Raw genomic sequence first — 25,305 nt, 5'->3', positions numbered from 1 at the left:
AAGTCCCTTTGATTTTTTCTCATTAATAACCGGAAGTTTAAGCCGAGGGAAAGTCCCTTTGATTTTTTCTCATTAACTGGCCTCCGCGTAAGCAGATGAAAAGTCCCTTTGAATTTTTTGGAATTTTTTTCATGACCTTGGGATTTTTATTTTTTTCGTGACCTTGGGATTTTTAAGACACCCCAAGGCTAGTTTTTTTTTTTTGTCCCAGTTCTCTCTTTTGTCAACTACTCGATGTTTTGTGAGATTGCTTTTTATGAATAATTTTTTCAAAATCATCCCTGCACGTGCAGGTCATTGTGCTGCTAATTACAACCTATCGTTTTCTCCAGGCATGACTGATTTTGATGAATTTATTCATAAAAATCCCACGTAAACTTTTGGTCTTGTCTTTTAGCTTCATGCTTTGAACCAACAACGTTAGTTGAAATGACTGTAAATTAAACTATCATTTGTAGAAGCGACTTAACGTGGAATACACTGTAACGCCAGTTCTTAGCCGTCATTCAAAACCGCGGTGACTGTGACTCTGATACAAAATCAATGAAACGTGGTGACTTTTTCAAACATTTATGTGAAAGTAATTTCAAATAAATGCCACACAGACGAGAAACGTGGACCCTACGTAAGCACTGTGGTGTTTTAAAATGAGTAATTTATTTAGCGAATAGATTCCATTTTGCCGTGCGTCTGCACTCTGATAACGCACAGATGACGTCCAAACGTGGTGAGAACAAAGAAGTACGCTACGAGCCGCAGGTGAGTAGCGTGACTGATGTTCTCACTGATGTTCTCATCATGTTTTGACGTCCTCTGTGCGTTATCAGAGTACAGACCCACGGCAAAATGGAATCTATTTTTCCTATACAAAAACCAAGACATTTCAACACATTTCGTGAGCGAGCATCGCCTTGCATCAGCTGAGTCAAAAACTTTCCAGCAAACTCAGTTTTGGACTACTACGCACATGTAATTGTGCTCTTATAAATTAGAGTAAAATTCGAAAGAATTTTACTGACAATATTTTCAAACTAACCTTTATTCTAGAAGGAAATCCTGACCTCACAATATTATAGCATGTAACTATATTCACTGCGATTTGTAATCGATTACTCGCCATCACTGGATTTCAATTGGCGACATATTTCAACAAATATTTGCTTCCTTTTCACGTCACAACAAAGTTCTAGCTTTCCTATCCTGGTTGAGGTCACTTTGTCCAATTTTTTATTCGACAGTTTTCCCTTCCTGAGAAAATTGGCCTGTGTTTGCCTGCTACGCGCAAAAACAGTTTGCAAAACTTTGTTGACCAGTCGCTCTGGCTGGACTCTAGACTCTGATCTCGTGCGCCGGTCACACCACTCGATGACGTCAATTGTGCGTCTATACTCTAATCACACACTCCTCTAGACCAATGAAAACGCAAGTCTTACACAGCTCATTGTATAAAGCTGAATAGCATAGATAGCTAGTAAACGCCACCATGACTGACATGTGCAAACTAGAATGTTGTTACAGTACTGAAGTTCTGCTAAGAAAACTGACAAATTAAAGCAGCTACAGATTATTGTTTGTGGAGTTGTTTGAAGATAAAAATACTGGAAAAGAAAAGGGTTTCTTAAACTGGATGAATTCTGTGGAACGCCGTACGTCACAATGCGTTAAGGTTGATGTATAGATAGGAGTAATTTAATAAATATGAAAATATGACTTGGATTGTTTCTAGCATGGCAAATAAAAGTAAAATTGTTGATCAGGGACCTGATTCACGAATCCCTCCAAGGTAAAGATTTATTCTTAGTATCCTTAGCAGTTGTTAACAAAAGTCTGGTTTTATGCCAACGCTAGACTATTGCTAAGGAACGAATCCATGTACCTAAGACCCATTTTAACGTAAAAGGGCTTCTTGAATTTAGCTTCAGGATAGCCATGTCTTTTCTAAAAAATACCAAAGACGATACACATCTTGTGGAAATCATCATAGGTAAATCGCGACTTGTGATACCAATCGGCGCCAGTTTATGAGGCTGTAATCAATCCTCGTAATCAAAATGAGGCTCCACATTGCAACAGAAACTTGAATGAGTTTAGAAAGGTTTGTTCTGAACTTTCGAGATTATTTCTTGTAAAAGAAGAAAAAAAATCAAATATTACACTGAGACGAGATAGCAGGATATAGATATTTAACCTCATACAGTCTTTGGTTTTTGTGTTCAACGTCAACCATCACATTACAACTTGCTTCGGAGAAGAACTGCAGTACTTTTATTTGAAATGTTGCTCTTTTGGCGATCAGTGTTTATGATTAAAATTAGTAAAGATGACGTAAAACTGATCTAAAACACTTAAAAACTTTCCCAAATTTTCGAACCGTATCTTTGGTCGTTCTTCTTCGGGGATCAATGAATCTGAAATTCAATATCACTACTTCATGTTTCGGCTGCCGCTATTAAGATCTCTTTGGAGCCGAAATATGAACCAGTGATTTTGAATTTCAGATTCATTGTTCCCCGAAGAAGAACCAGGGATACGGTTCGAAAATTTGGGAAATTTTTTAAGTGTTTTAGATCAGTTTTACGTCATTTTTACCAATTATTATTTGTAATCCACGAAACTTCGAAGGGTGTTTTACCGATATTTAATTAAATATATTTTACTTTGCGTCATGTTGGTGCCTTTGCATTATGAACGACAGGTTAGGAAATTGTGAACGGAAATCAAACACTTATTATATACAAATAACAAGGGCACGAAAATAATTATATCATGGGCAATAGGAAACATGGGTTTCGACTAAATAAATATTACATTTATCTCACATAAAGTTGAATTACTCACAATGAAGTAGTCTTTAGTCTTTTTTGGTCGTTTCTAATGCGTGTACCTTAGTGCCAACCGTTTTTCTAAAGCATGGAAAAATGAAATACAACTTTTATTTTTGTTTTCCGTTCTCCTACAACATTGAAAAACAAAATTCAAAGTTCTATTTCCGTTTTTCGTTTTTTTACGACTTTGGAAAACGGAATTCCAATTTCTATTTCCGTTTTTCGTTTTTTTACGACTTTGGAAAACGGAATTCCAATTTCCATTTCCGTTTTTCGTTTTTTTACGACTTTGGAAAACGGAATTCCAATTTCCATTTCCGTTTTTCGTTTAAGAAATGAAAATCGAAAATTCGATTTTTTCGTTTTTCAATGCCTTACGAAAACGAAAAAGAAAATTCAAATCCGTTTTTAATGCTATAGAAAAACGAAATACAAAAATGGTAGTTGGAATTCTGTTTTCCAATGTCGTAGGAAAACAAAAGACGAAAAACGGAAGTGGAAATTGGAATTCCATTTTCCACAGTCGTAAAAAAACGAAAAACGGAAATGGAAATTGGAATTCCGTTTTTTAATGTTGTAGGAAAACGGAAAACAGAAATAAAAGCTGTATTTCATTTTTCCACGCCATAGAAAAACGGTTGGCACTAAGGTACACGCATTGTTTCTCTCCATTTATTTCTTGTAGAATAGACCTAATATTCTTTATCATCAGCATGCATTCGTTAAGAGCAGAAAAAAAAGCTTTCGTTAAGTCTTGGTAACCGTGCCGTGTTTATTGAAACCCTAGGCGCGGCCGCTAAGCGCGTGAGCGTTAACACTAAAAAGTGACTAGGTAGGAAGCGATTTAACCGTTGCTAGGAGATTAGAGCTATAGGCTAATCACTGAAGCGAAAATACAATAGGCATTGTTTTTCAATTTCGTCTGCGCCTGGTAAGAGCACTGCAAACTCCTTCCACCCCTTGCTAGTTACAAAATATGACAAAAAGATTACTCTCCCCACATGGAAGGAGTCAAAAACTATTTTGAAATATATGACTGAACTGATATATTTGGACTTTGAAAAATGCTTAGTTTATTGGATTGCTGTTGGCCAAACTGCGTATTGAAATCAATGATAATTTTTCTAAGTCAGATAAACAGAAGAAAGTTAAGAAAAAGATTAACGAAGGAAAAAGTTCCAGTACGTGTAATAACATTTTATTCAGGATTTTTACAAACATTACTTGACGTATTGCAGTCCGGTCTTCCCAGCTTGAGCGAGCGCTTCTTCGGATGGCTTCAACATCGTATGAAATTTGTTGCAGGTAAATTACTTGCACTTCTAACAAGCTTAAAGAGAAATAGATATTTATGGCAAAATGCAACAATCGCTATATTAAAATACAGAAGAAAACAAATCAAACATTTTAAAAAACGTCTTTCAAGCGCTGAACTGGAGTAAATGCACTTTAAACGATGGTATTTTTTTCCAAACCTGGAATGAACTTAGTTTTCGGTTCCATGGCAAGTTATTCAAAACAAACGACGAAATATTCCGGTGAAACAGCCTCCAACTAACCACATATTTTAAACTTGAAGCGACTCTTGTTGCCAGTTTTCTCTCTCCCGAACATTGTCCGACACCTCTTCGTTACCAGACTTCTATCGGCCTTTAAGACCCCCAGGAGCGGGCACCCTTTGCTTCCTTATATGGAGATGGGCATAGTTTCTTCTTACGAGCCTCGCACGATTGATCGAGTTTGGTTCCTACTCAGGGGAGATTATGAGTTAACACTCGCGCGCTCAGTGGCCGCGCCTGGGATTTCAATCTGACGCACGGTTACCAAGACCGCAACGAATGCTTAATTTGTTTTGAGTCAAACGGCGCGTTGTTACTTGCTAATCAGGGCTGTTCTTCAAGAAATAAATGGGGAGAAACGACCAGAAAAGACTACAGACTACTTTATTGTGAGTAATTCAACTATATTTGAGATAAATGTAATATTTATTTAGTCCAAACCCATGTTTCCTATTGCCCATGATTATATCCAACGCTTTGAAAAGGCGTTGTCTAAAATAAAGATTGTAAAATGAACATTTTTTCTAAAACTCATTGGTAATTCATCAAGAGAAAACAAAGAATATATAAAACTAAAACTCAAGCCGTTTCTCTTGTGTCTTGTTTTGCAATGTACCTATTCACTGCTCGCTTTCAGTAGTGCCTGCGTAGCCAATCGAAGGGAATGGGACTTTAGTTAAGTTGAAGTCAATCGATTTCGATTAATGGAAATGGTCAGAACTAATATACTCGAACAGGACCAACCAAAACCAAAAATATCATGGTGGTCTCCGCCTGTATCTTCCTTCACCAACCTCAAAAGCTGGTGTTTTATTGCATAGCTCCCCTTCTATTTATCCCGGTCAGCTCGACAGGTGACGTCACCTTCGACAGGTGCAAAGGACGACTGAGAACGAGGCTGATTACCCCATAGGCGTATACAACCCTAGGTCGCTCCAGACATTTTGCTCTAACAAAACAAAATAGAGTAAGTAAAACATTATAACGTAAGAAACAATCTAAAATACTCATTACATGTAACATCCAATATGCTCAAAGTTATAACTTTCGGACAAACAAGTTAAGTCGACAAAGCAAAACAAACCAAAACAAAACTTTTTTACGATTTCATGTCGCATTTTGAAAGTACAGACTATTTTGCAGTCTAAAGACAAAGCATTCCCATCCAAACCTTCTCAAGTATCCGGTTTGTACAGTTCCTGCAGTTGAAAGGAAACTGGTGAGTCCTACCAAGTTTTCATTAATTTTCCTCTCCGTGTAGCCTAACGTTTTATAGCATAAAAGAAGTTATTAAATTGTCAGTTATTCCACAGTATTTGTAAAGTTGAATAAATATAAGAGAATAAGATGTTTTGGTATAGCTCCTACGGCATACATTTGTATATTAAACAAAAAGAACCAATATCCGATATTTTAGCAAACTTCAATTTAATTTCATTTAATATGTAAACAGGAACATCAAGTTTAGCGGAGTGCTACTTTAAATAGAGTTGTGTATGACACTTATCAAATAAATACAAGACGCAACATTACAAAAATGAAGAATACAGAATAAACAGATACAGGAACTATTGTAGCTTCTTGCATGAAATGGCGTCTAACCTGCTTGTTGTCTCACTACAAAATTCATTACTATTCCTCAATCAAAAAGTTTATATCAATAAGGAAACGAGTTGCAATTTGAAAGCTGTTAGTTACCCAAAGGGACTTTTTGATTATCTGTTAACGTCCAATAAAAAATGTTTATTTGTTTGCTCGACGTTGCAAGTCACTTGATAACGTCAACTGGACGTGGGAATTTTGGCTGGGAATATCGTTTTTTAATCTCAAATCTATCCTCAGTTAGGCACGTAGAATGTAGATTATATAAGGGAATATAATAAAGAACCTTCTCCTCAGGGTTCAAGCTGTTGCAGCAGGTGTATTCACAATAGATCGTGTAATGAATTAACTTTATTTAATTAATTCTGCAGTTGAAATAACGCGATTTCATATCTCGACGTTAAAATTAAATTAACTGAAACCAGCGAATCAGTCATTATCACTAGCAAGGGCGAGTGCAGTCAGGTTTGTCTCTTAAATGAGAAGAAGCAGTGGATAAAACCCCTTAGCACAAGATACATACAGCGGATTATTCCAATGACCTGAGACTTGGATTTATTGACAAGGAGAATTTCCTGAAAAGGTGAACGTTTCCTTAACATATTTTCTTACGAAAATAAATATATGAAAATTCATAAATTTCAAATGCGGAATGAATAAGTGAATGATCATGGCAGTAACAAATATACGCAACTTAAGCAGTTGCAAAAAGAAAGCTTGAAAAAAGGAAAGTCATGATTGAACGTTAAAGCCAAAATTTCTTTCAAACTTTCTTTTGACAACTGCTTGAGGTAAGATCTCAGCGATGTCTTTCAGAAATATCGCCTATGAAGGTTAAGTTGTTTATCAGTAGCATGGTGTTTCCAAAATGATGCAACTTTGTCTTCAAAAGTCACATCCCTGATGGAAATAGTCCACCTCATGTCATGTTACTTTACTACAATAAAATCTTTAATACGTTTATGGTTTGTGTCTGGCGATCAAACCAATTTTCCTGTTTTAATAGTGTAAATTTCCTATAGTTTTGTCTCAAGTTTTTGAGCCATTTTCGGAACCTCTCCCAAAGCTGGAAATCTCGTTCACGACCTTAACATGTCTTTTTAATGCTACTTAGTTGTGTTTTCCAATCTAACAGATTTTCGTGTTTCCCTATTTCGCAGATATTATCACTTGTGGATTTATCATGGTTTCGTTTGGAACCATTTATTCCGTCATTGGAGCAGTTTCAATTATTACCAATGCTCTGTTTTGTTTGCTGCTGTTCAGAAAATCCAGCCTGCTGAAGAAGGCGCACAACATTATACTCTTAATGTTAGCTACCATAGACATGATGACAGGTAAACTAATTCCTTAATCCGTACTGTATGAATAAGCTGGTAAGGGAAAGAAAAGACAAGTGGTTTTCGAATTGTTCTATTAATTGATTAATTAATTAATTAATTAATTAATTAATTAATTAATTAATTAATTGCTCCCTCCCACTGCCCGTGAAGGGGGCACACGCCTATTTTTGACTTAGTTTGCAGTCTAAGGCCCAGTTCAGACGCCGAACTTTTCATGAGCCGAACTTAATTCAAATTAAGGTCGGCCCAAATCACGAAAATCCCGCCTTTTGATTTAGACGCCGAACATAATTAGCCGAACTTAATTTACTTGAAGCAGAACCAATCGAAATATTAGCGTTTTTTTTTTTTTTATTTCTAATTTTTTTTTTATTTGAAATACGTTATAATAATTTATGCATTAGGTTCGGCTCATGAAAAGTTCGACGTCTGAATCAAAGCCGTTCCAAAGCCAAAATTCCCGGCTGAGCCAGGCGGGAAGAACGGCTGAGCCGTTCCAAATTGAAACAGCCGTTCTCAACTGATTCAGACGCCGAACTTTTCATGTACTTAATTCGAGGTATTAGGTTCGGCTCATGAAAAGTTCGGCGTCTGAACCGGGCCTAAGATGCCGGAGTGTTTATGTTTTGGAAGAGGAAAAGACGTGTTTGGCCTGTTTTTAAAGTCTTGTACTCACAACTCTCTGAAGCATGATTCCATCAAAGATTAAAAAATAAACATCCTGGGGCCCGTTTCTCGAAAGTCCCGGTAACTTACCGGACCCGATAAGTATAATTTAAAATGTTTTTTTGCCGATTACACAGTGATTACAATGGTTCTTGGCCAATGTTTTCATGGAATTGTAAGATGTAAAAATTTAGTATTCAAAGCTAACAAAAATTGATTTCTGTTTAGAAACATTTATCACCAAAGACACTTACCGGGCCCGATAAGTATATTTCGAAATATTTTTTCGCCGATTATAAAGTGATTACAGACATGGTACTTGACCAATGTTTTCATAGAATTATAAGATTTTAAAATTTAGTATTCAAAGCTAACAAAAATTTACTTTGGTTAAGAAACATTTATCACAAAAGACACTTACCGGGCCCGGTAAGTTACCGGGAATTTTGAGAATCGGGCCCCAGGGCCGGGTTGTTCGAAAGCTGATTAAAGCTAATACACTATTAAAAGTTAACAGAGGTTTTCCGCTCGCTCGTAAAAAATGTTTTCAACTGAATTCAATTTTAAGGCAATGGTAAAGAAAAGTCAAAGTCAAAGCTGAGGGACAGAAATCTTTTTTAAAAATCTTTTTTGTTTAATGATTAAATTCGAATCAAAATTTTCATTAATCCAGGATTTGCTTAATCGGGCTTTGAACAACTGGGCCTAGGGTTATCTCTTTGTCGATATCTATCAAAACCACTTAGTGAACACAACTTGCAAATATTAGGAAGCAGTTGTAAAATATGGATTCAGTGCCATTAAACTAGCAAGCCAAGCGGATAAAAAGGGTTCCACGTAAGGCAGACTCTCAATAACATCCGAGGGGGGCTTCCGTATTGCAGGTGTTTCCTTAAATGGAGAAATGATTGCATGTATAACAAACTGGCTGAAATTAACCCAAAATATTTTAAAATTGATTCTCCTCATTTTCCCTCATTTCCTTCACCTTGTAGGTGTCATTATTTTCGTAACACCTTCGCTTCATGTCATCGAAGAGCCATCCCTACACGGAGCTGGCGGTTATCTCTTCTGCTACTTGCTTGGGAATAGCTTTATGGCATTCTTCTTCGGGAAGGCATCCATCCTGATTGCTATGCTTCTAGCAATCGAACGATGGTTTTCAGTAATCACACCATTTAGTTACAAATTTTATTTCACAAAAAAGAAAACGGTTGGGTATATCTTATTTATTTTTGTCTTCAGTGCGGTAATTCAAATCTATAAATTCCTTAAGGCGGGATTTAAAAACAACAAGTGCGTTGACGTTCCTGCTGCAGGAATTTCTGGGGAACGGGATCAACAAGCTTTTGTTTTAAGTTACGTAATCGGCACATTCTTAATCCCCTCGTTGATAACTTGGGCTTCCTTTCTCCATATTTGGTATCGAACTAAGGCATCTCAATCCTTGTTGGGTATATCAGAGCGAGCACGAGCTCATCAAAAACGTTTATTGCGCATGTGTATTGTAACAGCTGTTGTCATGCTCCCCAGTCAAATCAGTTACACTTTGAGCCAATTTGGTTTCCTTACCAACGCAGGAAAAGTAAATTTAACATTCGCCATGCTCAATTCTTGTTTGAATCCTTGGATTTACTTTATCAGTAACAAGGAATACAGAAATGAGTTTTTCTCTTTATTTTCCATCTGTATTACAAAAATAAATACACAAGTTACTCCAGAAAATGCAATGCAAGAAAACAACACGCAGATGGAGGAAGGTAACTCGGTGAACGTAACATCGCATCAGAGCGGTTTTTAATTCAGTGTCGAAAGTAATTCGCGTCTGCTTTGGTTTTGTATCACTACATTGTGTGATTGGTTAACAAAACTCGCGCCATTTTCGCAACCAATGGAAGCCAAACCAAACCCAATCGTGTTTTGGTCGCACGCGTTTCCGCGTGCTTGGCGCGGATGAAATTACCCGGTAGTTCATCATGGGTATCTCCCAATAGTCAATTTTATTGTCACGATGTAAGTTTAGCAGTGTCTAAAGCCCCATTCACACCAACAAAACGTGTTTAATTAAACCAGGTGTAACAAAATGAAAAGTAGTAACAGAAAGCTGAACGATCGGCTTTGACATAGGATCCAAGCAAGCTTTAACGTATGCTAAATCTGTAGTGGACAAAAATCCCAAAGCAGCTTTTATGAAGGAAACAATTTTAAACTATGTTTAACTAAACAGCTCTTAAAATTGTTTAAGCCTTGGTGTGAATGGGGCATAAGTCTTAGAGGTGTGTCACCTAAATTGCTGCAAACTCAAAATTTTTACAGGGAAATGCAGTTTACTTATTACTTTAGTAATGAATGCACTACAGTCAGCTTCAATTTACCTCAGGTATATGAAAATGATGCTGCATGTACAACATTTTCATCCTGCGTTCAGAGGACTGAGGGTTGACCTTGAAATTTATATAGTGTGATATTTGCACGCTGTAGATTTATATGTATGATCTGTATATAAATTAAGCTATCAATTGTAGAAGCGACTTAACGTGGAATACACTGTAACGCTAGTTCTTAGCCGTCAACCCCAGTTACTGTGAACCTGAAACAAAATCCATGAAACTTGGCGACTTTTTCAAACATTTATGTGAAAGTGATTTGATGTGGACCATTGATATTCATTTACTTTCATGTTATCATGGCAGGGTGGTGGCTTGCCAATCAAATCGTCTTCATTTGCCTTCAATCTGGCTTTCGATTTTAAACAGAAGTGAAGTGAAGCTGCTCTTTTGTGAATCCGTGGTTTTACGTTCTCGGCAACCGGTGGTACAAAAATGAATTTTGTCTTTATAATTTTCAATTCAATCTGCAATAAAAAAGTATGTGAATTGTACCAGAAGCAGCGGTGTCCGAAAATGCTATACAGACGAGAAACGTGGACCCTACGTAAGCACTGTTGTGTTTTAAAATAAGTAATTTATAGCTGAACAACATAGATAGCTAGTAAACGCCACCATGACTGAGATGTGTAAACTAGAATGCTTTTACAGTACTGAAGTTTTGCTAAGAAAACTGACAGATAAAAGCAGCTACAGATTACTGATTTTTTGAGAGTTGTTTTAAGATAAAAATACTGGAAAAGAATAAGCTTTCGAAATCTGGATGAATTATGTGGAACATACGCCACAATGCGTTTAGTTTGATGTAGATATGAGTAATTTAATAAATATAACTTGGATTTTTTTAGCATGGTATTAAAAATAAAAGTAAAATTGTTGACCAGGGACCTGATTCACAAATTCCTCCGAGGTAAAGATGTATCCTAAGTATTGGTTAAAGGAAACCTCCACTCTTGAAATAAATTAACGTTAAATTGTTGAAAATACAATCTAATTTCAAATTTCGTTGGAAAACATGGAAATAATATTTCTATGTCGGACAAAACAGAATTTGATTATTGCCTATTTTTCATTTTAAATTTCCCGGGCGCTGCCATCTTGGATTTCATGACGTAAAACGGTTGCTCAATTGTTTCACACAAAAGAACTTCTGCTTACTGACAATAGCGGCAACCATATGACGTCATAAAATCCAAAATGGCGGCACCCGGGAAATTTAAAATCCAAAACAGGTGATGATCATATCTAATTTTTAGCACACTTGAATGGCATTTCTGCTATTTAAGGTAAAATTTAGAATTTAGGCACTATTTCCGACAATTCACCGTCAATTTGTTGTCGGAGTGGAGGTTCCCTTTAACAATAGTTTGTTTTTATGGCAACACTAGGCTACTGTTAAGGAACAAATCCATGTACCTAAGACTCATCTTAACGTAAGAGGGCTTCTTGAATTTAGCCTTAGGATAGTCATGTCTTTTCTAAAGAATACCAAAGACGTTACACATCTTGTGGAAATCATCATTCGTAAATCGTAACTTGTGATACCAATCGGCGCTAGTTCATGAGGCTGTAATCAATCCTCGTAATCAAAATGAGGCTCCACATTGCAACAGAAACTTGGATGAGTTCAAAAAAGCTTTGTTTTGAACTTTTGAGATTATTTCTAGCAAAAGAAGAAAAAATCAAATATTACACTGAGACGAGATAGCGGATATAGATATTTAATCTCATTCTTATCTTTTCTACTATACAGTCTTTGGCTTTTGTGTTCAACGTCAACCAACACATTATAATGTGCATGCTTCGGAGAAGAACGAATGTAATGTTGCTCTTTTGGCGATCAGTGTTCATGAATAAATTGGTAAAAAGGGCGTAAAACTGATCTAAAAAACTTCAAAAAGTTTCCCAAATTTTCGAACCGTATCTCTGGTCGTTCTTCTTCGGGAGCAATGAATCTCAAATTCAAAATCACTACTTCATATTTCGGCTCCCGCTATTAAGATCTCTTGAGAGCCAAAATATTAATATGAAGCAGTAGTCTTGCAGTGATTTTGAATTTCAGATTCATTGTTCCCGAAGAAGAACCAGATCAACGGTTCGAAAATTTGGGAAACTTTTTAAGTTTTTGGATCAGTTTCACGCCCTTTTTACCAATTTTTATTTGTAACAGTCCACGAAACTTCGAAGAATGTGTTACCGATGTTTAATTAAATATATTTTACGTACTTTGCTTCATGTTGGTGAATTGTGAAGGCAAATGAAGCACTTATTATACACAAATAATAAGGGCAAAAAAATAACTAACGCTGTGAAAAGTCTTTGTCTAGAATAAAGATTGCAAAATGAAGATTATTTCTCAAACTCATTGATAATTCAACAAGACAAAACAAAGAAAATCCCTACTGTGACCGTGGTTTGGATATGCGTTCCTAATTACCATATTTTGCCAACTTTAGCCTTGGATTTCTCCACCAATTTTTGATCATTTGAGAAGCCATATCAAACACTCGAAATTGGTCTCATCAGATATCCAAACACTGAGAAGCAGGTTGAAAAAGCGAGGCGCAGCCGAGTTTTTTAAGCGACTTCGACTTTGAACACTCCTTCTCGTGTTTGATATATTACTTCTCCAACAGAAACGAATATGTATAGAAGTCAAGTCTCCTTTGCCTTTGCCCTCTCTGTTTTTCATCTCGGTCAATCGGTTAATCGCCTCGGATACGTCACCGAAACGAATTGACCGTGAGAGCCTGGGAGAAAGCCGTACTGGGACTAGGCAACATCTTTAATTAAACAACGGAACCTTCCAAAAATAACTTTTTTTAATTACACCGAACCCACTTTAATTTAATTTCTGCATGTAAATGAAAACTATTTTATAGTTTCGCATATGAAAAATATATTAAAAGTATAAATTATGCGAGGACTTTGCCAGAAGTACACCATTGCAGTACTGCAATAGGGATCAAGCTAGGAAGAATCGTTTTAATCTATATGTTTATTACAAAAAAAAGAAGGCATTGTTATAAGGGCGCATTGACTTCCCATTATGTTTCGTGTTCCTCTAAAGTTGTAACCTTGAAAATTAAACAGAAAATGACAGGAAAAAATACACAAAAACAAACATACACTAAAACGAAAGAAAAAGAAGGGAAAAAGTAAAGCAAAACAAATCTAAAAGCAATATGTTATTTTTCTCCCGGTGACACCATGTTTGGGGTTCTACATGGAACTATAGCGACTATATTTCATTTAATTTAAATATAACTGAAGGACCGTCTAATTATATTTTCACTGGTGCTAGTCGTCAAAGTTCTGAAGTTATGGTGTAATAGCCACCTGCCTCCAAACATAAAGCACAAAGTTCTTTGAGGAATGTTATTATTTAATTTAAGTAGACATTTCCTTGTATTTGGGTATATAACATTTAAAAAAGGTAAAACAATATGTGATAATACAGCGGAAAAGACTGTTCCCTTAAGCTGGTTATCGTTAGCTTCGAAATAGTTTGGCTCTTCGGCATTACTGATCCATGATCCATGATCTTTGCAGTGTACAGTGTATTTAACAATTATTCCCCGTGCGCGCGTAGCGCCGAGTTGGCTATAATCATCTCATATCCAACAAGTGCGAGTGGAATAATTGTTTTATTAAAAACAATCAAGTAATATTGATAGGCCTTGCTGATTTCCTTTTCAAGAGCAACCAGAAAACAATTTATGGTGGCTACTTCTCGGGCATGGTATAATGGCTCATATACCATGGCCGCTAAGCCAATCAGAACCCTGGAATTGCATTATACAATGATCCAGTTTTTAATAAATGTCAGTATGAACCTAATCACGAGTGTCAAACGAGCATCGTTTTGTCGTATGGTGCTATGCTTGTGTCATACCAAACTCATATTCACAAATGTAGGATAAAATCGATGAGATGTGCCTAATATAGCATTCTTTTATATTTTATGCTTAATTTACTTAGGTTTTGGATACATTCCTTTAATACGTCTGTATTCTTTTACGGACTTTATTATAATCCAAACAAGAGGACTTCCTCCGAAGTATTTGCGGTTATGTTCGAAGTCATTGGAGCTGCCTCGACTTTGTGCAACACCTTGTTTTGCTTGACTGATGCTGTTCAGAAGATCCAGTTAATGCAGCTTCCTGACGCCAAAGATAGCACAACCTCCACAATGATCAGATTGAACTGGAATGATCCCAGAAAAATACAGTTCAGTCCTTGAAGTTAAAAAGAGGTCAAAAGACCTTATTCGCTCTATATGCTATTTGCTCATTACAAACCACGTGATATCCTCAGAAGAAGTGATCCGTCGTCTTTTTGGAAATAAAGAATGCATGTCGGCGTGATTATGACCGATTCTGAAAGAGACAACAGTCACATGATCTGTAATGGGGCAACAAACCAAAGAAGTGAATAAGGTCTATTAAGGTTCTAGAATGGTCTGTAATCCTGGTAAACGTGACGGATTTTTAACGAATTGGTCTCAGCATCATTCTTCGCAAGGCCGTTAAGCAAGATTCTCGATAAAGATAGAGGCATCAGAGTTCCGTGGCCAATAGATAACGCCAAGTAGAATCTTCCGCCAAGTAGAATCTTCTTTGTTTTCAGGTTGAAAAGTAATGATTCAAGTTGATGGACAATTTATTTTAGTTCGTTGCTTATTAGAGGCAATTTTTTGACATAACGTCCTGGTCGTATTCAAATCAAAGTATGTGTTACGATAATGTGTTTAATTTACCGTCGTAAATCTACTACCTGAGTCTTGTCTCCAGCCTTTTGAGCTTAATCGTAACGTCTTAATTTATCTCCAAACATATAGACTGTTCACAGCCCCCCTATTTTTCAGTGGGATTCTCGAGACTGGTAGGCTTCGATGGAGCTGCCGCCATCTCGCGCGAGCGCGATGTGGGGAGAGTGTCTAAACTACTGAGGTGAGCGGGAGCGTACCAGTCTAGAGAATCCAACGGGAAAGTAGGGCGACTGTGAACAGTCTCAGTACCAAACATACAGTGAACATACGTTCCAATCGTTTTTGACGATTCTTTAAACACACCCACCATGCACACCTAAATCACGTCCTACTGCAGCTGACTCCTAGTATAATTGCGCTTCTATATGTTAAACAGTTTGTGACTTAACTATTTGCAGTATGGCAAGTTGTGCTATCAGTATTTGTTCTACGAAACCTGATAAACGCCTCTTTCTTTTACACTTTGATTTCCTTTAAAACCTTTTAACTTCCTTATTCCAAGTGTTTCTAAGTTCATCTCCACCAGGTCATTCTAGAGTTACGAACAGCGCACATATCTCGCCCGGCTGCTAGCCTCGGATCTCTCAAAGGAACAATTTCCATTTGCACCCTGTTGTTGTGGAAACCAACGAGCTCAAGTAGACCATCTCTGTACTCTCTGTTTGAAGCCCAGTAAATCACAGGATTAACACACGAGTTGAACATAGCAAGAACTCCACCCGCTCTGTGCAGAGAACTCCCAATCTTAGTGATGCCAAAAGGAGAGAGAATATAAATGGTTTGAGCTGGAAACCAACAGAATGTAAGGCAAATGGAAGTCAGACAACACATGCGCAGTAGTCTTTTCTGTTGTGCTCTTCTTCGCTTGCTGTAACACCTTGCCATTGGCGATGTTTTGAAAAGAAGTGCAATGTGGGCGAATGTAGCCCAAGCTATAAAACATGGAATATAAAACCCAATCAAGCTGTTTAAGACGATAAATGCCTGGGTACCGAGTTCTCCGTATGGTCCTTTGACGAACGAACATTTGCCTCCTGCCAACTTCCACTCGAAGAACTTGTTGGTCTGCAAAAGGCAGGTGGACGACCAGATGGCAATGACATAGAGAATAAGCTTCGACTGAGTAAAATGGTGCTTGTACCTGGTTGGTCGAAAAATACAATACCATCTTTCGATTGCCAGACACGTGACTTCCAAAATGGAGACCCTTGCAAACGTGAAGAGCGCATACCTACTTCCAAGAACACGGCAGAAGATTTCTCCAGATAGACCTCTCGGTATTGGGAACGAGGAAATGCTGATAACATAACCGGGTGTAAGAGGAAGGAAAATTGCTGTCAAGGAAAAAAACAGCACCTTGAGAAATACTAAAAACTGATGGGACATTGTTGACTGCATTTTTAAACAGTGTCGAATGCCTCTTGTGAATGTATTCTTAGCTACGAAGACAGCATGGCATTGCCAAATTGTTGAATACCACAACATAATTACATTATAGAGATATGAGCTAGCAAGGCAAGAAAAGTACTGTACCACTTTGTTGTTATTTTATTTGAAAATATGGCCTCTCGAGATAGGCAAGTTGACAGCTTACTGCGTCATATACCTGACTAAAGAACCGCTCAATGAAAATTATACCGGCTACAGTAATTTTTAAAACTGATCCCCAGTATATAAAATAAATTCTGGTCTTAACAACCTTCTATTCTCTTGACTTGTGCAGTAATTTCTTAGTGCCCGGATGCCATTAAGCAGATGTCTACAAAAGTGAATAGCAATTTCATGTTTTTATTATAGGTCTGTTGCTTTTAGTAGCTTACTTAGCACATTAGAATCTCTTTACGGTGGCCATTCTACCTTTAGTTATCAACTCTGATAAACCAAACATTCCTTTCTACTCCCCACCGACGCAGCACCACAATGTCCTTAGCAACTATTTCCTTCCACCCGGCCCTACCACGAATGACTCAGTGCTTTTCGTGACTATGGTTGAAGAGATTTAAGGAAGTACAATAACTAGATTATAATAAGTAAATAAGCCTGTCGTTTCCGCTATGGATTTCAACGAAGAATTAAAATTAAAGGTACCCCGAAGGCTTGAGGTCAGTAGAAGATGCAATGTTGGCTGCGTGTCAGACTATAAAACTGTAACAAAATATGTATGCCGCGAGGTAACAATATAAGAAATGAATTGTGCACGTAATATATAATCTATCTGACCTATTATAAAAGACCAAACTTGTAGGTTATGCAATTCTCTTAAGCTTAAATTATTTTGTTCCCTTGTACAATGTTGAAAAACAAATGCTTTGTTATGGAAAGACTACTCAAATGCTTTTTTTAAAATAACGCACTTTAGGATGTTATCCACGGATGAAGCTTTTTAGAAACAACTTGGAAAGAAAAATAAACCGCACTGCCGGATAAGAACTATTCAAAATCTTTCTGTAAATTTGGCAATGAAAGAGTATAAGATACGTTAGAGAGTTTATTGTAGCAAAGACTTGAAACTCTACAAACCTGTTAAAAGATCTGCGAGGGCCAATGTGAACAGAAGAATGTTGTGTGGTCTTTTCAGCATAGAAGGTTTTCTTATCATAACCAAACAAAGCAACGAATTTAGCAAAAGCGATAACACTGCTATGCCTCCATAAATCCATTCTGTAGCAAATACCTGAGAGCTCGTATCACCTTCTAACGGCGCCTGTATTTCTTTGCTTGAAACATTCTCTTTCTGAGGGAACGTACTGATAGCCATTTTTAAACTGAAAGCACGTATACGTTGTTAAGACTTTTGCACACTTGTATCTTAGTCTTGATGGATTTTTATATGCCGTGATCAGAATAATGTTAGAAATTTCTAGAACCGCTAAGTTATTGCTTTTTTGTCATCTATCAAGGAAATTATCATTTTTTTTTATTATTTTACGCCAGCTGTAATAACAATAATGGGGTTTCAATACTAACGAGAAAACGTAAATGCAAACATTAATTCGTGAATTTTGTCTATCCAGCCCTAATGGAGTCACTTATTCTTGGTTTTTTCAGGGTAGATTCCAAGTGTGAATAAATATTTCATAATAAGCTGTCAAATGTGACTTCAGACTCATACTTCACATGAAAAAAAAAAAAAAAAAAAAAAAGACAGATACTGCTCCAAGTAGCAATCTAACCCAGATTTGGATTCCAATTGTAATTATTCAAAGAGATTCGTAAAAGACTCAATTTTAGTTCCTAACATTTCCAACTGTGAAATAATGCTACACCGCTTAATTGTGGCTTTTTACAAATTGAGTATCTTCACTTTCGTGTGACATTGTACATACAATTATCATTATTTCATTTTCCATCGATAAACAAAACTTGCATACCAAAATAGTGTCTAGCTCACCATATGATACCTCTTATTCGTACAGATTTCTAACCTTAAGCAACGACGACGGCGACGGCAACGACAACGCCGCAAAACATAGGTTTAATGAGCAAAAACAATCGCTCTGCACATGCGTTTTACATTTTGGTACATTTCTTTGCCGTCCTCTGCAAAACAACAACGTGAAATGACCATATTTAAGGTTTTGTGCAGAACGTGAACGCACCACGGTGAATTTTTCATTTTCTTTCTTATCTTGTACGCCACTCCTACCAATTTTGTTCCCGGATAGTTCGCCATTTTTGTAAAAGTTGAGCGAGTTGAAATAATTGCGAAGTAGCACAAATGAAATAAAGATATATTTTCAGGTGACGTTTTCGTTGCCGTAGCCGTCGTCGTTGCTTTAGTGCCATCAGACGCAACTTGGTCCCAATTTTCAGGATCATTATAGCGAATTTAAGCAGATAGGACGGCCAACGCGACGAGAATGTCATGACAAAAATAGGATTTAACAAACAAAACAGTGACCCTGCACGTGCTATAAATTTTGGTAAGTTTCTTTGCCGTCCTCGGCAAAACAACAACGTGAAATGACTCAATTTAAAGCTTGTAGAGAACGTGAGCACATGAAGGCAAATGTTTCATTCTCTGTCTTAACTTGTACGCCGTTCCTACCAACTCTGTTCCAGGATAGTTCAGTTACGTTGTATAAGTTGAACGAATTGGAATAATCGCAAAGTATTGGAACGAACATATATTTTCAAGTCACGGTTTCGTTTGCGTTGCCGCCGTGGTTATTAACAGTCCCTATTATGCCCAGAAGTACGGGCTGGTTTTTTCGCGATCGGTACCCAGGGCTGTGCTTTTTCCTAAATTCTTTTTTCTAAGTTTATAACGCGCGTTCGTTCGTTCATTCCTTCTTTCCTTCCTTGCTTCCTTTGGCGTTCATCCCTTCATTCATTCAGTTATTTATTCCGATATATTGAAAAACTTAAAAAAAAAGCCACTCTGCGGATATGCTATTTATTTATCTATCTATAACTTGTTTATTTTGAACTAGACGATGATCGTCCACCCATTGTGTTTATTGCACAATACCTATCGCTCGTTTTTGTCCTTTGGTGTGTCATATTTACCTATACTGAGAGCCGTGGTTGGGCATCAATGTGGCTCCATTGTATCAACTGACCTTTAAAAGGAAAGTGACGGGAAAAATAATCGCAATATAACAAACAAACAAACAAACAAACAAAAAACAGCAACAAAAAGGAAGGGTTAGTAACTTTATGATGCTCGACAACAAGAATAACTGTCGACAACAGCAAAAGAAATACGCTTTCATTTTTACATTATTTTGTGTCTTTTTAATTAATATTTCCAGGTGTTAAAATGAGATTGCAATTCGACATTTAAGTTCAATCAGAAAGCCGATTTAATTCTTGAGGTCGACACACAGACATGTCCCTTGTTGTGTTTACACAAGTGGGCTGGTCCCACAAACACTTCAAACGAAGGTCAGGGACAAGCATAATTTTGAGAGGAGACAAGTCCGGGAAATTTTGTATTCATGGGACAACTGAAGCCACCAGGACTAAAATTTGGCCCTTGATTTTTCCCCCACGAATAGATAGTTCAAACGATGACCCAAGCGCCGGGGTCCCCTCGTGTGTACTGACAAAGTGAAGGAAGAGAACAATAATCAAGAAAAAGAAAAAAAAAATACACGCTATAATATCTGTTATACAATGTTCGCTGTGTTTAGCTTTTAAAGTAAATACTACATCCGGACTTTTTTTCCTTGAAAGAAGTCACTCCTTCAATTAATCCATTAAGCATTGAAAACAGAACTGAATGTTATTAATCAAACCAAAGAAAACACTGCTAATGAAACTCAGTTTCCTACAATCACAATGTCAAAAACTTTTGGTCAGATTTTAAAGTCGTAGTAATTAATCTTTGGGTCATCAATGAAAGCAGTGATCGATGACTCCTTATTCTAGTGGTCTGAGATTAAAATATAAGCCATAAGATACTCTAAGATCTAAAATGCTCTTGCGTGCGTTTAGTTGTTTTTCCAAGTAGCATTTTAATTATTTTAAGTTGTATTGGCCTACCGTTCGCACCGTGTATTTCCTTTCTTCGAAACACAACAACTTACTCTTTTTTTCTCTCTGTTGTTTTCAAATCTAATGTTATTAATTATTACACTTTTCAGCTATTGGATTCACATAACAATATGAAATACCTGTATAAAGAAATAAGAACGGACCGAAAATAACTCCAAACAATAGTGAACAAATAATCTTAAAAAGGGAGAAAGGCTAATTTCACGGTTTAGGAAGTATATGTTTCCAATATTTCGAAAGGCACGGTCTTTCTTCTTTAGGGTATGAGCTCATTTTGCGCCTCCTTGCGTATAATTGAGGATCTGAAATAACATTGCAAGGCTTGTAGAACGATTCGATCAGTTAGGCTTTGGTTAGACCAGAAGAACGACTTAAAGATCCTAAAGGAAATGGAAATTATATTCGGTGCACAATTGGTAGAATTCTCAGCATGTCTTCGAAGCGTAGAACAATCGTAAACTTCTATTAAAGAAAATTAAAGCTTTGACTTTCAATAATGAAAGTTACATTCAATAAACAAAACCATGCCATCTTTTGTTCCTCACAGTTAAAATATTTAAAATAAAGAGGACGCACGTAATAGTTGATGTATTTGTTTTCACCTGCAGGAAATTTCCTAGACATACGATTTGCTCATTTTTAAAGAAAATGTTTTCCCTCGGCGATACCACACTTCAAACAGTAGAGCTCATAATTGAAGTACTCAAGGCCATTCTTAAGCAAGGATACTTTCCATCGGAGCCTTCAGTTCTTCGATCAATTTCCTGTTATAGTCAAAGCTTTCCACAATTGCTCACAATATTTCAGAAATCGTCGAGTTTTTTTCTGATCAAAATGACCACGAACAATAAAACCTTTCTACAGTTGGTAAACGCTTCCCAAGAAGATCAGGCACCTACATCTGGTAATCACAGTCAGGATAAAGCAGCCGAGGCCAGAGAGGTGATTTATGGAGTTATAGCAGTGCTGTCCTTTTTGTTGAATTTCTTATTCTGTATGATCTTGGTTAAAAGTCCTAAGAAGTTAAAAAGGCCACATAATATTCTTCTCTTCACGTTGGCGATCACGGACTTATTAACAGGTAACTCTAGCTTTGTCTCACACTTTTAATATTTGCTTATATTCTTTTCGTTTTGAATAGTGGCTAAAATAACAATTGATCAGAAACCACGAAAATTTATCAAAGAACGTACTGTTCTGTAACCTTATTTTCAATGCTTGTGCCTTAAGCCGGTTCAACACACGATCATTTACACCAACTAGCTGTCATAATAAACATCAGATAGATGGATAGTTATTTTGTTCTGTCAATAGTATAGTACAAGATAATGTTTCATAAGGTGACGTTACACAACTCTTAGGCGAAACGATTCGAAAGTACTAATCAAACTGTCTTTGTTTTTTTACTTTCCAAGCAATCTTTCTTCTTCTTACTCCTGGTTACGTCATCACCATTTCGTCATTCCCAGTTCCCCGCGGTTTAGCCGGAGAAATCTTCTGTCGTGTGTTCGGAAGTAGATATGCGCTCTTCACAATGGGAAAAGTCTCCATATTGAAGGTCACGTGCTTGGCTATTGAAAGGTGGTGCTGTATTTTTCGACCAATCAGCTACAGGAGGCATTTTACCCGAACAAGGCTGTCAGTATACATCATTGCAATCTGGGTTTCCACATGCCTTTTGCAAATAAATAAGTTTTTCGAGTGGAAGTTGTCTGGAAACAAATGCTACGCAGTTAGATCCCCGTATGGAAAACAGGGTACCCAGGCCATGATAATCATTTACAGCCTCACTGGGTTTTATATTCCGTGTGTTATAGCTTGGGCATCTTTTGCCCACATCACTTTGCTATTCAAAACATCACCAATGGCAAGATTCTACGGCAGGCGGCAAAGAACACAACAGAAAGTGCTACTGCGCATGTGTGGTTTAACGTCAATCGTTCTGACATTGTGTTGGTTTCCAGCTCAAACAATTTATATTCTTTCTCCGTTTGGCATCACCAAGGTCGGCAGTCCTCTGCACAGAACGGGTGGAATTCTTGCCATGTTTAACTCGTGTGTTAATCCTTTGATTTACTGGGCGACAAATAGAGAGTACAGAGGCGAATTGTTTGAACTTTTAAGGTTTGCTAACATAAGACGTTATAGGAGAAGAAGCTACAGATTCGAATACCAGATGTATTCGATAGGTTCTTCCATATCTATATCAAGCCAGCTTAATTAGGCACAATTATAATTAACAATGTCAGTGGAAAGAACTTAAACGGGTAATTAACCCCATCTCTTTCAGTTTTACAGTAACTTTGAATAGTAAAACATATTGATAGATACTGGCAAAAGTTACAGAATTACTGAGCAGCTGAGAAAAAAAATTACGGACGTGCACTCCGACATGTAACTTAAGCGAATTTTTACTCAGCTGCTATCTGTCGCTTTTGCCAGTATGATATATATCTTTCAAATGGTAAACTGTCTAGTTCAGTTAATTACTTGTTGCTGTAGAAAGTCTAAGCAGTTGTGGAAAGTTATGATGCTGCGAAGTTGTTACGCAGTTTAAGCAGAGGGTCTGGATGGGGTTTAGTGTTATTTGGCTTTTTTTTTTAACGTTTAGTGTGAAAATTTGTAAAATGTTAATGTTTAGCGTTTTAAAAAAGTTAACTGTTAAGTGTTAAAAGGTGTTAGAACAGTGATTTCACGCATTAAAGATCAATAAAAGTTTCATAGAGAAGGCAACAATGTTAGAAAAAAAGGACTAAGGTTCTTCAAACTTAGCTCTTATGATAAAGGCGTGCAAAACTAACGGTATAGTTTTCGTTTCTGAGCTAGGATCTGGGGCAGTTCGAATAATGGACAAACATAAACAATGAACAAACACAAAATTGTAATCAAAATGACATAGTCTGTAAATCAATTGTAGATATTATCCATATCAAATGTCCAGGTTTGTCTTGATTAGTATCTTTCGCTTTTTTAAGCCATTTCCGCTTACATTTGTATCAAATTTAGTGCTACAGTGAATTTTTTAGTGTTAGATGTTAAACAGCCTAAAATTTAACTGTTTCAGGATGTTATAGAAGGAAACATTTTAGTGTTTAGTGTTTTCGAGGCACCCCCATCCAGACCCTCTAAGCAACCTCTGTCAGTTTTCACATGACTCAGTTCTCGTCGGCTTGTTGAACTGGAAAAAAAAACTTTTTTGCTGCTTGGAATCAAGTTCTGTGGCCACGCAAAGGAAGAAGCAAAACAACAACTGGCTACTAATGACATGGATGGAGTTTCTAACCAGGAAAAAAAAATCCCTAAAAAAATATAGTAGCTTTATACCTTCTCACATTCGTAAACTGGAAAAAGAGCTTTACTGCTGCTTGGAATCAAGTTCCGTGGCCATGTAAAGGAAGAAGCAAAACCGGCAACTGGTAGTAATGACATGGATGAACTTTGTAATTACAGGAAAAAAACGCTAAAAAGTATATTAGCTTTATGCCTTCTCACATTCGTAAACTAACCGCAGCCGGTTTCTTGGCCAGAAGCAAAGCTCATTGCCAATGTCTTGACTTCTGTTGCCACAATTGGTGGCATTGTTCAACGCAACCAGTAGTTGAGTTTTGACTCTCAAAGGAGTACACGAAGTACAAAGCTACGATTGTTGACAAACAAGGAGTAGTGAGAAACTTTAAACATCCCCTCCTGTCTTCAAACAGTTGAAATAATTACTGGTGCGAAAAAAAAGAGAGAGAGAATTTTCAAAAGTCAAGAAAAAAATATCCAGTCTACTTCTTTTTTCATAAAAGCACCTGAGATACAAGCGATGACTGCACTAAAACATGGCAAATGTACAACCAAAATAGATCAAATAATTATCGCATCGTCTTAAAATTTTTGCTTAAAATTATCCTCTTTTTTTTGCTATTTTTCTTTTTTGCTGTATTCTCGAGCCGGGGGTTGGGGGGAGGAGGGGGGAAGGGAATGGGATTCCGCCAATCTTCCATACATAACTTCGCTAGTGTAAGAGCTATGACAATGAGACTTAGAAGAGAGATGATACGTCCAAAGATGTTTCCTTTAAGGTCCACAACGACAAGTGTGATGACGTCATATGACGTTGTAATGACATTATGATTGTCAAATGGCGGCCATCTTGGACCAAAGACAGGAGGGAATATTCGCACTAAGTGAATCAGCCATCTTGGATCCGCCATCTTGGATTTCTGGTCCCAAAATGTCAGGAAACCACTAAAAATGAATGAAAAGTAATCAGAACCAATAAAGGAACACTAGTATGGGATAAAAACATAAACGTTACGGAAAGAAAAGTGATATTTCTTCATTTTAAAATGGGATTTCCCAGTTTCTGTAAAAAACGGCCTGTGAAATATTGGTTGCCGTGGCAACATAAAGTCAATGAACACTAACCGACCACATCAAATTGTTTGCAGATAAATTTCCGAGAAAGTCCTCACGTTTCGGGCCGTTTGCCCAAATGTTTAAAAGTTATTCAGGTTCAATGTCGCCGCGGGCACATTTCTCCCTACCCCCCCCCCCCCTACCCCTTCAACCTCACGGTCAAGAAAGGCCTGGTTATTTAAATAATGTTTAGACATATTTTAAACCTATCATCCACTAACAGACAAGTATTGACAAGTGCTTAAGGCC

General features: G+C 37.1%; 2 protein-coding genes and 1 long non-coding RNA gene across 4 annotated transcripts; 2 read left to right on the top strand and 1 right to left on the bottom strand.

The window, feature by feature from the left end:
- The first annotated feature begins 6,467 nt into the window (after positions 1–6,467).
- On the top strand, positions 6,468–9,455 carry LOC146469640 (uncharacterized). The gene is made up of 3 exons (XR_014867169.1): positions 6,468–6,569; positions 7,147–7,323; positions 8,991–9,455. It is a non-coding gene; the product is annotated as an uncharacterized LOC146469640 (long non-coding RNA).
- Positions 9,456–12,531: 3,076 nt separating this feature from the next.
- On the bottom strand, positions 12,532–17,985 carry LOC146469639 (allatostatin-A receptor-like). 2 transcript variants are annotated; one of them, XM_085123036.1, is made up of 3 exons: positions 17,828–17,950; positions 17,674–17,744; positions 12,532–16,487 (listed from the first exon to the last, which is right to left on the bottom strand). In XM_085123036.1, exons 2-3 carry the CDS (start codon positions 17,732–17,734, stop codon positions 15,667–15,669), a joined length of 882 nt encoding a protein of 293 aa, XP_084979162.1. In that variant the 5' UTR covers positions 17,735–17,744; positions 17,828–17,950; the 3' UTR covers positions 12,532–15,666. The 2 variants fall into 2 exon arrangements, with proteins under 2 accessions (XP_084979162.1, XP_084979160.1); XM_085123034.1 differs by having other exon boundaries at positions 17,674–17,985.
- Positions 17,986–21,397: 3,412 nt separating this feature from the next.
- LOC146469638 (allatostatin-A receptor-like) lies at positions 21,398–22,877 on the top strand. Its single transcript, XM_085123080.1, has 2 exons — positions 21,398–21,733; positions 22,068–22,877. Exons 1-2 carry the CDS (start codon positions 21,487–21,489, stop codon positions 22,874–22,876), a joined length of 1,056 nt encoding a protein of 351 aa, XP_084979206.1. The 5' UTR covers positions 21,398–21,486; the 3' UTR covers position 22,877.
- Positions 22,878–25,305: the final 2,428 nt, after the last annotated feature.

Source organism: Pavona decussata, unplaced genomic scaffold (assembly GCF_977016875.1).
Source record: "Pavona decussata unplaced genomic scaffold, jaPavDecu1.1 SCAFFOLD_121, whole genome shotgun sequence".
NCBI classification, from domain to species: Eukaryota; Metazoa; Cnidaria; class Anthozoa; order Scleractinia; family Agariciidae; genus Pavona; species Pavona decussata.
Note: the sequence above shows the minus strand (reverse complement) of the source record. Positions and strands in the feature narration are given on the sequence as shown.

Excerpts from the sequence above, each read along its gene's own strand:
- LOC146469638 (XM_085123080.1), top strand. The coding sequence starts at position 21,487 with ATGACCACGAACAATAAAACCTTTCTACAGTTGGTAAACGCTTCCCAA. Across the intron at positions 21,734-22,067 it reads GATCACGGACTTATTAACAG|CAATCTTTCTTCTTCTTACT; the intron begins GTAACTCTAGCT and ends TTACTTTCCAAG.
- LOC146469639 (XM_085123034.1), bottom strand. The coding sequence starts at position 17,911 with ATGGCTATCAGTACGTTCCCTCAGAAAGAGAATGTTTCAAGCAAAGAA. Across the intron at positions 16,488-17,673 it reads CCTCGCAGATCTTTTAACAG|CAATTTTCCTTCCTCTTACA; the intron begins GTTTGTAGAGTT and ends TTTCCTTGACAG.